We start from the raw sequence: 20,855 nt of genomic DNA, 5'->3' as shown, positions 1-20,855 counted from the left end.
TCCCTACATGGTGTGCTGACTGAATTAGTTACTAGACTACTACACAATGACTTACTCCATCATTAAGCAACATATTATTTATAGTTACAAACAAGTTTGATCAATGTTTTTAAACCCTAATGCATAAAAAATAATACCCTTTGCAATGACCGTAGCATGTAAGTGTCCAAAGCGGTTTCTCTTGCTCAAAATCTTCTGCAATCTGGCGCTTGCAAACCTCGGGATCTGTGCATCTTCAATTACAGCAACCAAGCTTTAGTGAAATATATAACTTAACTCTTGAAGAAGTGAACCAATGCAAAATGCAAAAATTTTAAAAAGGCAAGAACCACAAACATTGATAGAGAACATGGAAATAAAATCATCATATTGAGACGTCTTTAATATAGAAAAAGAAATATAATTAGATGGGGGTGGGGGGGATACAAGAGATGGTCCAGTTAACACCAAAAAGAGACTACAAAGGTGAAGGAAAACAAAATAATGACACTAACTTTTATTATGCTTGTTTATTTGATTGAGAAAGCAATCTAACGCACATGTTAGACACTCGTTAACAAATTATAGGCAATCATAGCACTCGTCATGCGCTTCAGCTGAACCAGAGGTGGTGCATATGCAACAAATTGAAATATATCATATTTGTATCTTCACATCAAAGGCAAAACCCTAGGCACCATGAGTCTGTGTGTTATGCAGAGTGTAAGTGGTTAGGCCTTGCTACTCGTATTTTTAATCAGAAGTAAATGGGTGTCTAAGTGGCATTATTTTCATCCCTGTTCCCCATGCTCACTTGATACTACATCAAGAAAATTATCCATGTTTGATGAGAGATGGATGAAGGATTGATCAGTTCTTACTTATGATTCACCGTTTGGGAATGGTTATCAGATTGACGTGGAGTGCCATTCTGGGGTTTGGATGAAGATCGACTCCATTTGTTTTCAAAAGGCTGATTCAGAAGCAAATAAATCATCAATACTAAAACAAATAATCACACATCAAATTAACAAGAAAAGTGAAACCAAATATAACAATGAGAACCTCACAAAAGCCACTCCAAAAATATTGAATAGCATAAATGATATAGTCATGTAATATAGTAGCCAATAATTAAAAAACACTTCACAATGTGTACATACCAGAGGACATATGAAATAATTTATTTAAACTTATCTAACAACACAAGCATTTATGCAAGTGTTTAATTGAGCTGACTACTGAGCTGATAACAATAGCTAACAATTTGTCATTAGCTGTAATCAGCTTATTTTTAATAAGCTCCTCAAGCTAACTTATGAAAATAGCTTATCCGGAGTTTATCCCGTTCCCTCTTTGATTCTATCACCTCCAAATTCAATTTTCACTTTAAAAACAAACATTGACAACACAAGTAGTTTTCCAATAAGTAATTCATAGTTCGGCCAGAAAGTAATTAAAGAAAGTAAGTAAAGTCTAGTGAATCATTTTCGAACTTGGTACTCCCGGTCAATCTGACCTTAACTAAAAGTCATTAATCAGTTGAACCCATGAGACAAGCTAATTGAATTTAAGCATTCATGACATAAGCTCTCGTATGTAATAATGAAGTTGTTTGGAACCTGGAATTGGTTTGGTTTCCCATTCAACTGGTTGGTGTTTTGGTTGCCAAAACCAAAAGGATTGGTCTTTTGCTGTTGCTGTGAGGCAGAAGAGGCAGACCCAAATCCAAAAGGGTTTGTATTTGGGTGCTGTTGAGAATTGGGTTGTCCTCCAAAACCATTAACATTATTAGATTTTCGCTGTGGCTGTTGTTGTACATGAAGATATCTACACCTTTCTCCATAACTACAGCTGAAATATTAACAACAAACAACAATTCAAATTTTGTTATAAGAATAAGAATGGAACAGAAACAACAAATTAAGAAGAAGAAGAAGAAGAAGAATGACCTGCCTCGCTGGAAGTTTCTACAAACATCTTTCATTGTGAGACTTTGAATTTAACACTGTTGATTGAGTCTTTATTCAGAACGAATAAACCCTCGCGCGGTTTTAACTTTTTTGTTTAAACCAGTTGTAACCACCATAGATCAAATTTCAACGGGAATCAGGTTTCAAAGAAAAAGGAATAATTCAAAATTGCCGTTCGAATTCTAAAATTTACGGACGTAGTCAAGTGTAAGTATCTATAGAACCTAAAGAAAAATAAAATTGTAAGTAATAATCCAATTTTATTTAAATTCTTGCAGAAAGAAAATTAGGTTGTCTAAGTCAAAAAAAATAAATATGAGGTTGTCGACGTGGACCTTGTAATTACATTCTGATTTTACTATTTTGCCACCAATTATTGATTAGGCCAAGGCACATTCAATTGAAAGTTATATAAATGGCTAAATGGTTTTTTTCCTTGTATGAATTTTATATTTTTGATGTAGTCAATTCAAACACATTTTGGAGGCTTTTGAAAACATTAGGGTGAGAAAAGAAATCACCTAAAAACTATTATGAGTTAACTTTAAAGACTTCTGAAAATACTACGGATGAGAGAAAAAATTACTCAAAAATGATTATAAATTAGCTCGTTAAGCAGAATCAATCAAGTCTTTGTGGCATACGTGGAATATTCTTTGTCAACCCTAACTTCAATAGATAAATGAAAACATAAAAGGAGTTTGCTGTAGAAAATCTAGCAAAGACATTATCATTACCACACTAGCAGGTCTAAACACATTATATATATATATGATCATACGCGTATCAGTAAAGTACACAATTTATCTCTTACTTCTAATCGTAGTTAATTTTATATTAACTTAAGTGTTGAAATAATTATAAGAACTATAGCACTTTGTAGACAAAGTGCTACCTTCCGGTCTCCACCCTTAGTCCAAATTGGATTCCACCATTTCTCACTTTCTAATTTTTTTTTCTTCTTATAAGTTATATACATAATTACTTTCTAATTCTTAAATGTAATTCTAATCGCATTAAAACAAACCTTATTCCAATCGATTACATTTATTATTAATTTATTAGACTATTAGATGCAATTTCCAGTAAAAAAAGACTATTAGATGTAATTTGATTAATTTCTTTATTTTGTAGCATGATTAATTAAAATTTGCTACCTAATTGATTATTAACAGAGTCCGAGTAATAGAATATGTTTATCCTGGTTTCATATTAGGAGCTCTCATAATCACTTTTTGGGTGATTTTGTTTACGTTTCCAGCTTGATTCTAATCCAAAAATCATTCATAAAACTATGATTTCTAAGTTTTGAGGTAACATAAAATTAATTCTAAAATTTATTAAAAGTGTCATCCATATACAATTTCAATAAAAACTAATTTTATAAAATTAATGAAGTGATAGTATAACCAAATTAGATTTTATACTACTTTAGAATCAATATTTCTCAAATCAAATCTAATCCCTAACTCCTTGTAATTCAAATTTATAGTGTGGGGAGACTCTTTGTGGCCCTTCTTTTTTTTGTCAAAGAGATTATTAAATAGTTGTTTCTCAAGATTTTATCTTTTTTTTTCTTTGATCGTATTTTTATTTATATTTAAGATTGGACATAGTATTGTTGTGTGAGCCACAAAATAAACAAACAAAAGCATCTAAAAAGCAAAACAAAGTCAATCTCAAATTACACGAGCTAAAATTTGTTTAAGCATAATAATAATTGAATGTGTGCATTATTCAACTAGGCAATGATGACAAGTTAGTCATACAAAAATTCAAACAAAATAATGGCCACTAAAGTAATTGCTACTTTTCCATTAAAGGGCATATAATCAAGAGCTTCGTTAAGCTGAATGAACAGCCAAAATAGATATAAAATGTTGCAATAAAAGGAAGTGTAACAAAAAAACAAAAAACTTTCTTTTATTGCAAACTTTAACTCACTCCATCCCAAAATATAAATATAAATAAGTTAATATTTTTTTTATTTAATTTAAAATATTAATTTTTATTAATTTATTTTTGTTTTCATTTTGTTATAGAAAAGGTAGAACTAAATAGTAGTTTTCTTTTGCAGAGCATTGGACACTAATTACCATGCTATATTACTATGTGTATTTTATTTTAACAAATTAAAAACAAAATGCTAAGAAAAAAAATTGTAGTATAAAATCTGAACATTAATTAAGAATGAATATTGAAAGCATTACAAAGACGGTTAACGACACACAAGAGTGTCTTTTCAACACTATCTCTATTATGTATTGAAATTCATGTAAATGTTCTTAATTTGTATGGATCTCATTTCTTATGCGGTAGGACCCATTTTATAAATAATAGTACTACCCTTTATATCAAAGATTAATAATAGTACTTTCCAGTAAACAAAAAGATTAATAATAGTACCTACATATTTTTTTTGCCATAAAAGAAAGTGTAAAGCCAGAGTGTGTAGAATTAGCACATCTTATCTTATACTGTCATATAAAAAAGAACAATCGCACCCACCATTCCAAAAATTGTATCCTATGTGTACTAGTGCACTAATCAGCTGCCACTGCCATTGTATTGTTATTGTTTGGATTAAAAAAAATTGAGGTGAGAAAATGGTGTCTCAGTCAAATTAAGAAAGAATTTAGAGTTCGTTCATCACTTATTGAAGGAATTATATTTGTCTCTCTTCAATGATATTAACGGGAATTGCACCTGTAACCCTGCAAATCTATATTTATCTTTTTATCACATGACTAAACTATTAGAGTTATTTATTATCATAACAAGTAAAGCTCCAAAAGCAGAAAAGAGAAGCAAAGGCCAATAATCAAGCACTTAAAAAAGTTTAATTATCCACTACTCCACCAGCCCAACAATGCATACTTTCAACTTCGAAAGGACAAGGACAACAATGGTCATGTACCAAACCAAGGGAATAATATAATTAATACACATCATCATAACTTTATTATTGTCAAATTAGATGCTATACAATTCCTTTCTACAAACCACTAATATCTGTACATTTAGAGCATCCCAAACCAACTATTCCCCACACTATGTTTACATTATTGCTTGCTTTCTAATACAATTTTTTTCTTCCTTTTTTTATATTCTTTTCCCTTTTCTCCATATACAATATAGAGTAGAAATTTTCTACACAGGTCTGAATTGACTGCATGAATTTCTACAGTCACTACATCTGTGATCGTCTGATAAAAATCGAACGTCCTGATTTCAAATAGATTTTATTGTTATTACTATTATTAAATCTACAAATACAAGCTTAAAATCAAAATAGTCCAATTTAATCAGACAGTCACAGATACTCTGACCGTAGAACTGCGTGCAGTATTGACTACATGCAATCCAAATCCTTTCAACACCGGCCTCGGGGATAAGGGCTCTGGTGTTGCAATTGCAACTATGTAAATTATACATGATATTTTCAATGACACCACTTAAAGGAAGTGGCAACAACTATTGTATATTTTTTAGTATAAATATTGATTGGTAAGTGACATTAAAACCACTATATATAACATTATTAATTTATTAGTACTCTATAATGATTCCTCCACCCATTGGAGATCTATGTGGAACTCCTTTCCTCCTCTTAGCTGTTCTATAATTGACCACTGTTGGAGGTGGTGTTGAAGGTGTAAAGCTATGGATTTTGTTTCTACCACTTCCATTGCTTATGCCATTCATTGACTCTTCACCATCAGACCCATCTTTCTTACTTAGTAACATTTTATTATTCTTCCTCAACTTCTTCTTGGAGGTTCCAACAATCTAACAAGAAAAAATCAAAAGTTGAAGTGGTCATTTATATCCATCCACCTACTCTCATTATCATCTTTTCTTACTTTTTCAAAGGAAACAGAAAAAGTACACCTTAATGTTTGCATACTTTATACAGAAAATAAGTAGGAGGTAGTTACAATTGTTTTACTTTACATACAAGTACAACATTTCTATAAAAATATCATAAAATTTATGAAAACAAAAAGCCATATTTGCTACTAATAATATAATCCAAAGATGCAAAAAATGCAGTTTTTAACCATTTTAATACTTTACCATAGAAAAAATATCATACAGCAATCAAATGAAGGGGTAAAAAGTAATTAGATGTATATGAATTTGGTTTAATTAAATTGAACAATATAATATATATATATATATACCTTACAACCAAGAGAGCAGAAGTTGAAGGAATCAAGGAGGCTGCGATCACAAACTTGGCAGGTATTGGTAACCCCTTTTCCAGGCCTAGGTTGAGGCCTTTCATTCAAGAACACAATCTTTGCACTGTTTATAATGTAAGTTTGGACTTCTGTTATGTCCAGAAATTTTTGTATCTCAGATACCCTTATCACATCATGGTATGAAGACCTCCTTATCTTTCAAAATTCATAAAATAAAATATAAAATAAAATAAAAATCTTCATCAGAGAATATCAATTATCAACCACATTATTTATTTTAGCCAAAAGAAAATACCACAATTTAAATAAAAGTATCCATCAAAGCAGAACCAACAACAGACAATAAAAATGAGTAATAATAATAAATAAAAAATAAAAAAAGCAATTATTCAAAGGAGAATTTTTTATTATTATTATTATTGAATTGATCAAAGGGATTTGATCCAAACAATGCATAAACAAGCTACAGAAAAGTATTTGATTTATCAAATTTGAACATAATTGGGTCAAATTGAACATGAATCCCAAACACAAAATCAAGTCAGTGATTTCAAACCAAAATTGAGTACCTGAATTGTTCTGTGGTCTTTGTGAGAAGCAAGACAAGCAGAACAAAGGGCTCCATTAATACAATCCAAGCAAAACATATTGCATTCACTCTTGTGAGAATCTGAGTGGACTTTACATTGAACAAAGAAACTTGTTCGGAGAAGTGGTTGCAACCATAAAGGCCACTTTTTTTCTTCTTCATTCATACCTCCTCCCTAATCCCATAACAAAACAAACAAACAAAAAAGCACAAATCTCAATTGGGTATATAAAAATTGAAAAAATAAAAAACATGAAAGGGTTGTTTGATAAAAGGGTACTATTTGTTAGCAAAATTGCATTGATTGATACTAACCATGAATGAATTTGTTGCTGTGTGTTTGGATTTGGATATAATCTAAGCTAATTATGATTCTGTATGATAAAAAAAAAAGTTGTAATTTGTACAAGTATGAATGGTAGTGTGTGAAAAGAGAGAGAGAATGAAAAAGATTGGAACTTGGAAATGAGGTTATGGTTTTGTAGTGGCGGGTGATGAAGGGTAGAGAGAAAGAGAACAAAAAAGTGCTTATCTTTGGTTTTTCAAAGTTCTTAACCGAACCTCACTCCGAACCCAAACCTATCGAGGCTGCGTTTTCTTCAAGGAACTCAAGTCATGTGGTCACCTTCCGTTTTTTCTATTTAATTATTATTATTACACCCTCTCAACTTTTTTTTTCTTTTCAAATATACTCTATCAAGTCTAAACTCAAATATTCAATCTTGAATATAGGCGCAAAAATAATAATAATAAATTATTTAGTCTATATTTTATATCAATATATTAATTTTGATTTTTATTAACTTAATTTTTTATTATATTTGAGACTAGAGTGATAGACATTAAAAATGTATATTTTTGTGGTTTTAAATATGAATTTAATTTGTATATTATAAATAATTTTTATATTATCAGTCAATCAAAATCGTTTGAACATTAATAATATATAATTTATTATATAATTATTTTTAAAATTATTAACATGATTATTATTTGTCGATTGTGTAAAAAAAATTATATTGATAATATATATAAATTAAATTATTAAAATATATATAAACAAATTTTAACTTAATTTTCATATGGAACAAGTTTTTGTAAAAGGGTAATTCAGACAATACAATTAATTTTGACAGAATTACTCGAATTCTTTAGATTAAGTTCAAATTTCACATAAATTCTTTAAAGTTTCTTTTGAATTTACTGTTGTTAAAATGACAACACCAAATAACGAGTTGAATTTTTTTTCTTTTTATATTGATCTTTTTTAACATGTTAAATTAGACTAACTAATTTTCTTAAAGGTTGTGAGTTTTTTTTTTCTCTTGTATATAAAATTGAAGGGAGTATTTAAAATCAAATTAATACTAAATCTGAAATGAATTATAAGAACAAATTAATTAAAGCATGTATATTAAAAAATAGTTAATGATATTTAACTTATATAATTCTAATAAAAAATTAACTATATGATCTAAATTATCTTTCATCAATAATAAATTAGATTTTGTCTTATAAATACAATTCAAATATTAATTATAAAGATATTTGATATATTGAAGTATATATTAAAATTTAGTATATTCCTCTTCTTCATATTAAGTATGTGTGAATTTTTAAAACCAAAAATAATTAATTATTAAAAAAATATAAAAAGTTAAATTATTTGAAAGATAGTACAGTGATACTTCACACTATCGTTATATACGAGAGTAATTGTTAAAGAAAAAGAGAGAGAAGTTTTATGAACATTTGCTTAAATTTTATTTTACAAAACATTAATTAATTTTACTTATATATATATATATATTATGGGAAGAAAAAAATTTAACTGAATTTTTTTTAATTTTTACAATTCTAAAATAATAAATGAGAACTTATAATTTTTACAATTCTAAAATAATATATATATATATATATATATTGCTTTCTCATATATTTTTGTATTGAGGAAGTATATGCGCTTTTCTTGCTATAAATATTGCTTTTTTCGTGATGATCAAACTATTTTTCATATTTTAGTACCGACAATTACTTTTGGGCCTTTTGATTAATTGAAACTATAGTTTGTTAATGTTTTTGACATAACAGTTTGTTTTATATTAAGTAATATTAAACCGTGTACGAATTTCAAAGTTCAAACTTGATTGATTACTAGAATATTGAAAGTCTGAGTAATTTATTTAATCGGATCATCTCGGCTAATTTTAATTTACTGTCATTGTCTTTCAACCATATTTTACCACAAATTTATTGAACTAATTTTTTGATGAAGTTTATTAGATATCTTGAATATTTGGCTTTCAACCTTAGACTCAAACAATTGATTTTTTAAACGGTAATAATTAATAATTAACAATTAATTGTTATGTTATATTACTATTTTTTGAATTAAATATTATTATGATTACTATAAATTTTTTTGAAAGAATTGTCATTCTTTAAAAATTAAAGAGTGCTTTTAAAATACTTGTAATACTTTTTATAAATTAAATATTCAGTATTTTCAAAAAAAAAAATATTAGTAAAAGAAAAAACATAGTGGAACATATTATTCAAAATTGTTAAACTCTTAATTTAATTTTTAAGTTATTGTATAACGAGTACCGGTACGAGATATTTCTTGGAGGGAGTACTAACTTCAAAGAAGCCTCATATGATAGCGAAGAATTTCTAACATATAATTGTCGATAGGATTATATTATTTAAGTCTCATCGTTTATCTTTTATTTGATATTTATTTAAATTTTTTATTTTGTGTTATTATTTATTTTTTATAAGTGATTTATGTTAATTATTATCATAACAATTTTTTTTATATAATTATTATTATAAATTAACTATTAATATCAAATATAAAATAAGTTGTAAAGTTAAGTATATAATATTAATAAAAATAAAATAAAAATACAGTAAATTATGATAAATGTTATTTATTTTAAAGAGTTTGCATATATTTTAAAATTTATAAGAATAATTTTTTTCAATTACGAATCTATTAGTAGATTATGTGAATGTTTTTTGAAATAATATTATATTGAAGAATACACATGGACAATAGTTAGCAAAAATTTCAATGACTAGATATTATTATAATTTTTGTTATTGTGACAAGCATTAAAATAAACTACTTATAAAAGATAAAATATTTATCATTGAATTCTAACTCAACTGACAAATATCAATATTATTAAATTGAATATTTTGTTTTAGATTCGAACTTGAACCTCACAGTTGTAAATTAATTATAATAGAATTTATTATAATAAAGATAAATGATCAAAACAAATATTAAATAAAATATAAAATACTAAAATTATATTTAACAATATTGTTTTTGTAGCTTTTACATTTGCAAAATTAAATTTAATTGATATGAACCATATAAAATCATTAAAATAGTTTTACACCAATATTTCATAATAGTTATTAATTTTTTTCGTCTATTAAACATCGGTGTAAACGTATCTGCTAAAATAAATATATATATATATATATATATATATATATAATATTTATATTTTATTCATTTTTTTAATACGTTGACATGTTAATGAACAGTGTCAGATAGTTTTTCTATAGGGTCTCAGTCTTGACTTTCAATTACATGTAGTAGGAGTTCTTTTGATCCAAATAAGACAGCTTGCTTTCGGTCTCACCAAAAAATATTTTTCTATCTTTTTTATACTTTGGTTTTTAATTTTTGTTGTTGCAAATTATTTAATAATCTTTTTAATATAACTTGTTGGTTAACGAAGATAGTAGAGATGAGAGAAATATTAATTATAAATTGAGAAATTATGAGACAAAAAGTGAGCACATTGCCCACGTCGGAAATATTAGTTATATATTGAGAAATCATGAAACAAGTCATGAACATATTGTTAACATGAGTTGTTGAAGTGTAGACGTAGTATACACACTATTTTCTTCTTCAACCAAAAGATGAAATTTTTTACATGAGTTCTTGACGTTGCTGTAAAATAGTTGAAATGTCTTATTTTATTTTATTAAAAAATATTTAAAAAAAACATAGATTTGAAATACTATTAATTTTACTAAAAAAAATTTCTATAATTATTAAATAAAATATTAATAATATATTTATTAATTTTTGAAAAAGTCATATATAATAGTTTCGCTTTAAACTTCATAATATGTTGAGTCGACCCTACTTATTGCTCTCGGTATATTTAACCTATTCACTATAATACATGAGAGACATGTACTATTTTATTTTATAATTTGTGTAAACTAAAACAATCAATAACCAATACGTCACTTTGTAAAAAATATAATCAATACGTCACTGTTTTAAATCTCATTAAATTATATAATATTAAAATATTAGTAAGTCTTATTATTTAATGTGAAATGATGATGTGTTCATTATTAGATAAATTTAGATTTTAATTTGTACATGTAAAATTAGCGTGGGTGTTAATCAAACAAATGAATATACATCGTCTTTATTTTAAAATAAAAAGTAAAAGTTTCAATACTAATATTTTGAGTGTATAAAAATTTAATTATACAATATAAATGTTACAGTTTTTAAATGACACATTATTAATAAGTATGATAAATGCAAAAAGATTGAATTAAGAGGTAAATTCTCACAACTTGACAAATTGACATTTGAACTAAAAAATATATTCTCATTTAGTGTCAACAATGTTATCTTCTATAGAAGAAATTATAATAAACATAAAATACAAAAAATAAAAATAAAAACTTATATTTCTGTTTTTAAATAAATAAAATATGATGATGATATATATATTTTTGTATCAATTAATATATATATATAAATTAATCTCTTAAAATGTAATTTGCATTTGAGAAAATAAAGTTAATATAAACCAATCTTACATTGTCAAAGATTAGGTACAAAGAAACCCTAAGTGGTCCTAAAATGAAAAATGGTGTTGATTAGTTGGTTCCCAAAATTAAGTTTTGACAAAATCATTTATGAAATTGAAAATCATGAATATTTAAGTGTAAGATGTTATCTTCTGTCAACGAATAATATTTTACGAATTTATTTATTACATCTTAATTTTAATTAATAATTATTTTTAGACATTTTATCTGTTTGTTCTTTATTTTTTTAAAAGGAATTAAATCGACGAAGTCCACAATTTGTGTGAAAAAATAAAATTTCTCACATTTAAATACATACAAAAAAACTTGTAAAGAGAAAAAAAAATATTTATTTGTATTTTTTTTCTAAAAAGATTACTAAAACCCCATTTTTAAATTAAGTCCGATACATTCAAAAACTGTTTTTTTTTTCTTCAAACACCTAGTTTGGTTAACAAAACAAAATTTGACACTTTATTTAAAGAAAATCAAATTTGTTATTACCTGTGCTGAGTTAAGAGAAGATTGATTTTACATGCAATGAAAGTGAATAAACTTTTTCTAAAGATAGTATATTTGTTGGCCACATATAAGAGGTGAACTGTCAAATATGATTTACATTGAACCAATGCTTGAAAATGGTTTGAATCTCAAACAACAATTGATGTAATTTTTTGTAAGTAGAAACTTATAATATTACTCCTTGGAAACTCAGATAGTGATCCAATTGCTCATAGTTTGGTAAAAGACAAAAAATTATTGTTTTGAAATTTAATTTATATTTTTTCTTTTATTTTTATAAATTAATATCAATTATGTCATTATTACAACTATAAAAAGTTAAAAGACTCTGAATTTCAACTTAAAGGTGACGACATCAGTTATTTATTGTCAAAATTTTGAATAATTTTCAATTACCAGATTATAAATTACATAGACACTAGTTCATCCTAATAATTTCCTAATTTGTTAAAAAATATAGATTAATAGGGTGTCTTTTTTCTGTTTGGCTTTCTTCTCTAGCTAGGAGAATGTGAACCAAGACGAGTTCAGGACAAAGTAGGTCGAATTTGGCAATGGTGTCTCTATGTTTTCGTGGTTGAGTCATTCACACTTAGTAGAGTGAATTGTGGCAAGAGGATGAAAGGATGAGTCATCATCTATTTGAAGAAATTTATAAGGAAAAATAGTGATTGACGTGTGTTAAATACTTATTGAGTAGGTTGTGGTTGGAATTTCGAATTAATATATGTTTTTCAAATGAGAAATGTTACAACAACAAAAAAAACAGACTTTTCACATGCTAAATGCATCACATTATTCACTTTAACCGAGAGAGAAATGTAGTAAAAAGAATTATTCTCAATCACGCTGTCAAATCTATAAAAGTTTGGCAATGCTCAAATTCAATTTAATTAATATTCATATTTAAAAGAATAGAATTAGTACAATCCTTCAAGCTTTTAGATATAGTTCACTCATGAGTCCAGAGAAGGATTCAAGAATATTGTTGTAATCTGATTGTAACATTTAGATATAAGTTGTAACTTTGTAAACTCTAATTCTTTGATGGAAATATAACTACTTTGTAATTGAAGATATAAACATTTTTTATCGAATTTCATCGTTTTGTTTATTTTTTGTACCGAGTTGATTTTTTAACAAGCAAAAATAAAAGAATCCTTGTATTCTGTCAAGAAAAAATATAAGCAAAATTTAATCAAATTACACATTAAAAAGGATAATTGATCACATATAATCTATGCAATATCAATAAAAAAAATTAAAGTCTATTGTTTAAATTCTATTTTATTAAATAGAAGAGACGTAGTCATGTTTTGTTTATAATATTTCATTGAGAAGTTTGCATATTACAAGTACTAGTTCAACATAGATAAAGTATTTCAAGAACTAGAAATAAAACAAAGACCAAAAACAAATGTTCTCCTTTTCAGAGATTAAAACGGAATTTTTTCATGAGAAAATTTACATTTTTTTGTATGTACTCAAACCAAAAAGATGTATATTACATGCCCAAGAAGTTTCTTTTTTTGACAAAACATGGCTAAGATTTTTATTTTATGTATAATAGTTAGTTTATGGTTAAATTTTAACTTTTAAGAGTTATTCCAACAACAGCAACAAAAAAAGCTCCATAATCAAACAAATCCAAACAATCAAACATGCCTTTTTGGAGCTTGAGGGTTATTTATTTATTTACCTGCCAACAACTCTACTCTTCTTAAGTTAACAATGTACTAGTTGTTAATACTTGGAATTTGGCCACAGGATATAAATTGACAATCTAATAGTCGATCTAGAGATACCAGCAGCAAGGGACACATGTTCATGCTGGTCTACTCTTCATAGTTAACTGAAGTCACAAAACCAAATATTGGGTTTTGTGATGGTTATCAAATTCCTGAATCAATTGGAAAAAGAAACATACACTAAATCATAAACACTGCACTAAACTAATCCGATTACTAGTTAACTACGGCTTAAGCACAAGAATTGCCACCTTTTATTTACTTGGTGTCACATCAACTAGAACTTTGAATCAAAACTAGAGAAATGTGATGTAAGATATAAATCATAAAATTAAAATTCATTTAAAAACAACTGAGATTCGTAGGGTTTCACCGAAGATGCAGGCAAAACCAAAGTTATTTATATGATTGAGTATAGTTGTTAGTTTCAAGGGAATATATGATATGACTCAGTTTTGGGTATCAATCAGTTCTGCTTGTTGACGAGGTAAATTTCTATTCTATTTGATCATTATTGACAAGTCCATCAAAGACCAGATATTGAAGAGCTATAGAGTACTTTGCAGCTTTCATACTACCAGTAGCTGTGTTATCAGTTCGCGAATAGCTCCTACCTTTCAAAATAAATGATCCAGATATATCCCCTTCTGCAAGACAATTAATAAATGAATTTAACTTTTATGCATTAACAGTATAAATAAGTTTTATATAGATGTCTGATCATATTATTGAATGTGAAACATGTGCCAGTATAGTTACTAAACTCTTAGTAGATATCACTCCCTATATCCATGACAAGAAAGAGCACTGAATTTTTAAATGTTTGATATGCAATCTACAAGTGGACAAAGGGACCAATTGAGGCAACCTTTAATTGTAAAAGTGGTGGGTATCCATTTCTTATAGATGAAGTGAAACCTTGGTGAGTCTCCCTGGTGAGTATGAGTATCCGACAAGAGAAGCTTGCAAGACCCTTTTTGACTGCCAGAGAATACAGAAAGAAAGCTTATCATTATGTGCATTATAAGAGTTAAACACCTTGCCTCCAACAAAAACAAAGCATAATCCTGAATAACAATGATTAATGAACACTCACTTTGCATAGTTAATAGCATTGTGACACAAGGCTAGACTCTTGACCATGGCCAAGTCTCGCCCGCGGGGATTAGAATATCGTTGTTGGCATACCCTTTTTCATATCAGAATTCAAAATCAAAAAGACAAATAGAAAACACATAAAAAGATGTTCAGTTTATGATTATGTTAAGACCAAATAACCTGTTGTCAAATAAATCTCCAAAATCATCGATAACAACTGCATCAGGCAATTTATCATGCAGATGGAAGGCAGCAAAGTAGTTCCTAATGTCTTCTTCATCATTAACATACCTACCTCAAACAATCAAGAGATAATTAATTTGCACAAATATATAATGAAAGAACAGTTTCAGTAAAGAGTCAATTTAGTCCCCTAAATGTGTGAAGCAATATCACTATACTCTGAATGAATGTAAATGTTTGACACATTTAGTAAAAAAGAGAAAGGTTATAGTATATACTTGATTCGTATACGGTGGAAGACATTAGAAGATGGATCAATACCCTGAAATAATGAAAAGATTTAATAAGTGGGAGGGTATATTATAATAAATGAAGAGGAAAGAGGATTATGAGAGAGTGTAGGTACCTGAGATAGAAAAGGGGGTTTGAAATCCAACCTGTGGCGGTTACAGATGAAGAGAACGTTTGGGTTGGTAGAGTTGGAGTCATGTGCAGCTATATTGAATGCAAATTGGAAAAGAAGTGAAGTCTTCCCGCTGTACAATATTCATTCATTCATAAGAAGAATAATAATTCAAACGAGTTAAATAAATTGAAGAGAGAGAGAGAGAGAGAGAGAGAGAGAGAGTACGAAGAAGGAGGGCCAGAAAGAAGAAGTAGATTAGAGTAATTTTCAAATTGTTGAAGCAGGTTATTTCCCTTCCAAAAGAACATCTCTACCATCATTGCTTTCACTCTCACCTTAACAAGATGTCGTGTTAAAGTCACGTTGTTGTTGATTTTCGGCGGAACTCGACATTTTTTTTTATCAATACAGCTTTTTTTTCTTCTTCTCAAAACTAATTATTTGATGATGATGTTGCATCAGAAAAATGTGAGTGATAATGACGGAAAAGTAACATACCTCTATCTTTCCTTCCTAGTCTTTGTGAAACTGTTCAACCACATTTGTTTATGATGAATTCATTTATAATATGAGAAAAATTATTTACACCTACAAAAATTATTATATTTATTAAAATATTTGTAATACAATTTCAATTTTGTTTAATTTCTCTGGAATAAAATATAAACAAATTGAGTTTGAAAATCAATGTATCTTCTGGAGGCGGTATATTGTAGGATAATATTTTCATCAAAAAAAATTTAGATTGCTTCATATCACAAAGCAATGGTAATTTGCCAAATGCTGATGGTTATCAAACTATCAAACTCAATTAAGATAAAAAGAAGCAATTGAGGTTATATATCCAACAAAGATGGAGGATGGAATCTATTCAAGAACACAAGTACTGAATCCATAAAACCTTATTGAACCTCTCTTGTCTCTCACATGTTCCCTTGAAAAGATAATGGCACAATCATTTCGACAATATTTCAGTTTACAACGCTGAATCTCATGTGAATGGTTGATAGAATACAATTGAAATACAATCATAATACGAGAAACAAGATACACTGAAATAAATTAGTGAATTCAGCAACATGACTATTTCTTCCCACTGGGCTCCAAATTTAAATCCTGAAGATTCAACAAGAGATCATCAGATTTCAAGTAAACCTTGTTGGCAGAATTTGAAATTGTTTGAGCGATTTCCCTTGCAGCTTCAATTTTCCTTAAGGTTATAAATGCAGGGTTGTTGGCAATAGCTTGACCGATCAATTGAGCACTTTTGGCTTCTCCCTGTTTGTCAAAAATAAATAAGTAAGGAAGGAGGAGCATATATGTATAATAAACAAATAATAATGAGAAGTTGGAAAAGCAGCTCTCTGTATTGGCTTTTGCAGGTAAAAGTTCGACAGGGTCATGTTGAAGGAAATTTAAATTCCTTCCTTTATAACATCACAGTCCCCAAACAGCAAGTGGAAGGGAGGAGAGCAGGGAGTAGTTTACATTCAAAACTTCTGTGTTAAAAAGTGTAAAACTAGTTGCAAGTAACAGTAATGATTATCAAGAGTTCCAATTTCACTTGAGCAAGATAATCAGCAAATACCATTACAATGACCCTTCATTTTCTCTTGTTTTTTTTGTTTGTATGATTAAGTAGCAATTCAAAACAATAAGCACACCGGCAACATCTAGAAACATTACAAACCATCTAATATGTAGGAATTGGACTAGTATTTTTTACCTGTGCTCTAATAACAGCACTTCTTTTGTCTTGTTCAGCTTTTTCTACAACAAATTTTGCTCTCTCCGCTTCTTGAGCAGCAACCTGCTTGGCTTCAATTGCAGCCGTGAACTCCCTCCCAAACGTCAAGCTTGTGATTGACACATCATCCAATGCAATGTTGAATTGGGAGGCCCTTTCAGTCAATATCTTCCTTATTTCTCGACTAACAGCCTATAAATTGGACCATTTTATAAATAATCAGTGTCACCGGTATGGTTGTGATTCGCTTGTATTAAAATAGTGAACATATTTCATTTCTAAGAGTACAATATCCAACTGAGAATTATAGAGGTTTAGACACAATTAACCCAGTTACTAGTTCGACAGAAAATAAGAGATAATCTACATAAATAGCTACCTCTCTCTGAGTAATGAGCTGACTGGCATTATACTGTGCAACCACAGCTTTGAGAGTTTCGTGTATAATAGAAGGCAGGACCCTTTCATTATAATTCTCACCCAGAGTTCGATAAACTGTTGGCAATTGATCTGGCACAGGACGAGTAAGAACTCTGAGTCCAATTTTCACCTGGCAAAATCAAAGATTCATAATACATTACATCGAAACTATAATACAGTTTGCGTTGGAGTACTGTGTCTAAGAAAAATAAGAAGATAAAAGAACTGTCTATATACTAATAGAGTAAGAATAGACAAACACTTGCATGAATCCTAATAAATCAGTTTTGACATTTTTATTAACAAGAATAGACAAAACATACATGAAATGAAATGTATGAACAATTTCAGAGTTGAGATTCAGTGGTTCAGTACAGCCACAAATTAAGAGATCTATGAAATAGAAAGATATCAGATCAGTAATGAGTAATACAGAACATAAAAGGAGAAAAGGGAAAGTGGAGGAAGAATAATCCCCCCAACTTGAGGGAGGGATTTGATTTTCTTCATTATACAAAATCTCCCTAAATTGTGGGAACTCAAAAAATGTATTGAAGGATAATTTTGGAGGGCTTAAATAAATTCTTCAAATCCTTTTCACCTCTTTATAATAATCTCAATTAAAAATATATTTATAAGTCAATTCATTTATCATTTTGTACAAAAACACTCTCAAATAAGGTCTCACCCCCTCTTCCCAAAGTCCTCCCCTCCAAACTCACAAACGGAGCCTAAAGGGGAGAAAAATGCCCTACCCTACTTTTTCCATTACCCCACCTTTTTTCTGATAGACAAGCAAGGGCAAGGTGAGGAAGGTAATCCAACTTCAAACCAAAAAACATGTTGCTATTAGAAAAAGGGAAAAACTGTTTGACTCCTTGCAGCCACAACATCTTCCATACTACAGGGTAAAATGTTAAAAATAAGAAGAAAAAAGTACAACAAACAAATCAGTTTACCATTTGGAGATCACGGCTTCCTGAAGTGCTCTCCACTAAATGAGGTCGTGCACGAACATCATAGATCACAGGCCTCTCAAACCACGGGATCATAATATGTGTTCCTTCAGGATAGACCTGCAGATGAAAAAATACTATATTGATATACTACAATAAGTTACTAGTCAACATAGGTCTAATCAAACAAGAATGGAGGTCTTTGGAGGGTTTGATTCAGAGGTATCTTTGATTCGTGCTTAATAGGAAGATTGTTAGTGAATGATAACCCTAAAAACCTTCTATACTTAAACGGACAGAGTGTGTGAGATAAAACTTAAACACAGTAAAATGATAAATATGACAGGGTTAAAAAAACTGAAATTATATTAGTCCAACCACAAAGCTGAAAACCAAACTCTAATACTAGACCGACGTGAAAAACATAAAACAAAGAATAAGATTAAATGAGTCCCAATAATTTATGTGCTTTTATAGGTCTGATTCATACATGACACAATAATCTTAAAAACAATATTCTACCATCTCCACATTGGGGCTTCAACAATTATCTCTCAAATGATTGTATTTCTCATTTTATCTTAGATGTTGTCCCCAAGGTGTAGCCAATTGGTATGGATTGGGACGCTGAAAAAGTAATAAAAATGAGGTCCATGGTTCAATCTATGCTGCTACCAAATTCCCCATTACCCTAACAAACTAACCACTAACATTTGTCTATCAAAAGAAAAATTCTAATGTGCTACTCATCTATCGTAACATTTTCATTTCTAGAACACTAACTTATAATTTATATTGCAAAAAAATAAAATATATTAATTTTCAATTAACAGCGAAGGAAAATAGAGAACCTTATCTTTGACACCAACTATACGGTTAAATACAATAGCTCGATGACCTCCCTCAACATTGTACAAGGTGTTTGTAGCCCCATATACAGCGAGACCACCAATTATGCTAACTTTAAGCAAAGCAGAGATTCCACCGCCAGGAACCTTTGGGATCTTCACGTTGTTGAAATTCATCTGTCAACAACAAACAGTATTTACCATTAAAATCAACAATCAATAAACCTCCACGAAGCATCAAAGATATAATAAATAATCATGAGTATTACTAGTTAGCATGAATAAAGCACAAGCAAGAAAGATAATTAGAGTAAGTAGAAATGGAACATCGACGAGTAAAGATCAACATTACGAAATGTAAAATGTTTTGTAAGGTAGTACCTTGTGGTGAATGGTTGTTGATTACTGCTTGGTGGAAAGAGGGTTTGGTTCAGTTGGATATAGGGTTTTAGGGATTATACAAGCAAAACACCGCTTCTGCTTCATTGGAGCCCGTGTTTCTACAATTTATTGCTCGGGTCGGTCACCCGGTAATTTTACCCGTTTTTTAGGCTGCATCTTCCATGCACCCCTAAGAGTAGGGTGCTTCCGTGGAATTTAGTTTGAGGCCGTTAGATCTTAGATTTGTAGAAAACAAAATAATAACTCACAACTATCCAATGCAACAATTTTTTTAAGAAAATAGATAAAAATAAATTGAATCATAATCAACAAATTCTGAAAAATCTTTCAAAAAAATTATGATAAAACAAAATAAACTTCATATGTTAGTTGACCTCGTTATTAGTCATAGATGAAATTGGTTCACTTTTTTTTAAAGAACAAGACATTTTTACAAAGTAGACAAACACAATAAATAATTCAAAATTCTAAATACAAAGTAGGTGTACAAATGTATATATATATTAAACAAAAAACAATTTTTCTAACAAACTAATTTTTTAAGATTTTGAAACAAAACATCCTTTAAACCCTAAAAAATAATTTTTTGTTTCAAACAATAGATTTTTTCATGAAATAAACTCACTCGTTATTACCTCTCAAACAAACTCGGACATATTCAATAATAATATAATTAATATTATTATCAACTTTGAAACACTTCTAAAGGAATTGCACCTATTTTATGCTCTTTTTTTTTTTTACAAATTCACATATTTTGATTTAAGATTTATTTTTATTTATTCAACCTAAAATTAGAATAGCTTCAATGGAGTTTTTAAAAGATTTTAAAGAGATTTTACAAATGCTAACTTTACTAAGGGAATACAAAGATAAAAGAAAAGAAAAGAAAGAACGATTTTGAAGTACAAACCGA

The 20,855-nt window shown here is 28.7% G+C and overlaps 4 protein-coding genes across 6 annotated transcripts in view; all 4 read right to left on the bottom strand.

Moving 5' to 3' along the window:
- Positions 1–2,136, bottom strand: part of LOC101511052 (zinc finger CCCH domain-containing protein 16) — a 6,359-nt gene extending 4,223 nt beyond the window's left edge. Inside the window, exons 1-4 of the mRNA XM_004505525.4 lie at positions 1,932–2,136; positions 1,602–1,833; positions 861–952; positions 138–233 (exon numbers count right to left, since the gene is read on the bottom strand). Of these exons, the coding sequence (XP_004505582.1) occupies positions 138–233; positions 861–952; positions 1,602–1,833; positions 1,932–1,966 (455 nt within the window). The 5' untranslated portion in view covers positions 1,967–2,136. The remainder of the gene's footprint in view (positions 1–137; positions 234–860; positions 953–1,601; positions 1,834–1,931) is intronic.
- Positions 2,137–4,882: 2,746 nt separating this feature from the next.
- LOC101510728 (protein RGF1 INDUCIBLE TRANSCRIPTION FACTOR 1-like) lies at positions 4,883–7,249 on the bottom strand. Its single transcript, XM_004505524.4, has 4 exons — positions 7,062–7,249; positions 6,727–6,921; positions 6,137–6,352; positions 4,883–5,741 (listed from the first exon to the last, which is right to left on the bottom strand). Exons 1-4 carry the CDS (start codon positions 7,062–7,064, stop codon positions 5,502–5,504), a joined length of 654 nt encoding a protein of 217 aa, XP_004505581.1. The 5' UTR covers positions 7,065–7,249; the 3' UTR covers positions 4,883–5,501.
- A 6,942-nt stretch (positions 7,250–14,191) lies between these two features.
- Positions 14,192–16,028, bottom strand: LOC101510403 (uncharacterized). Of its 2 annotated transcripts, XM_004505523.4 has the most exons (7): positions 15,792–16,028; positions 15,567–15,696; positions 15,439–15,482; positions 15,158–15,268; positions 14,976–15,068; positions 14,748–14,860; positions 14,192–14,526 (listed from the first exon to the last, which is right to left on the bottom strand). In XM_004505523.4, exons 1-7 carry the CDS (start codon positions 15,884–15,886, stop codon positions 14,375–14,377), a joined length of 738 nt encoding a protein of 245 aa, XP_004505580.1. In that variant the 5' UTR covers positions 15,887–16,028; the 3' UTR covers positions 14,192–14,374. The 2 variants fall into 2 exon arrangements, with proteins under 2 accessions (XP_004505580.1, XP_027191261.1); XM_027335460.2 differs by lacking the exon at positions 14,976–15,068.
- A 425-nt stretch (positions 16,029–16,453) lies between these two features.
- Positions 16,454–20,058, bottom strand: LOC101510076 (prohibitin-1, mitochondrial). Of its 2 annotated transcripts, none has more exons than XM_004505522.4 (6): positions 19,919–20,058; positions 19,541–19,714; positions 18,693–18,809; positions 17,693–17,863; positions 17,293–17,505; positions 16,454–16,844 (listed from the first exon to the last, which is right to left on the bottom strand). In XM_004505522.4, the coding sequence occupies exons 2-6, from the start codon at positions 19,712–19,714 to the stop codon at positions 16,650–16,652; spliced, it is 870 nt and encodes a 289-aa protein (XP_004505579.1). In that variant the 5' UTR covers positions 19,919–20,058; the 3' UTR covers positions 16,454–16,649. The 2 variants fall into 2 exon arrangements, with proteins under 2 accessions (XP_004505579.1, XP_027191260.1); XM_027335459.2 differs by lacking the exon at positions 19,919–20,058 and adding an exon at positions 19,807–19,900.
- Positions 20,059–20,855: the final 797 nt, after the last annotated feature.

This window comes from Cicer arietinum, chromosome 6 (genome assembly GCF_000331145.2).
Source record: "Cicer arietinum cultivar CDC Frontier isolate Library 1 chromosome 6, Cicar.CDCFrontier_v2.0, whole genome shotgun sequence".
NCBI lineage: Eukaryota > Viridiplantae > Streptophyta > Magnoliopsida > Fabales > Fabaceae > Cicer > Cicer arietinum.
This window is presented reverse-complemented; position numbering and strand designations above follow the sequence as displayed.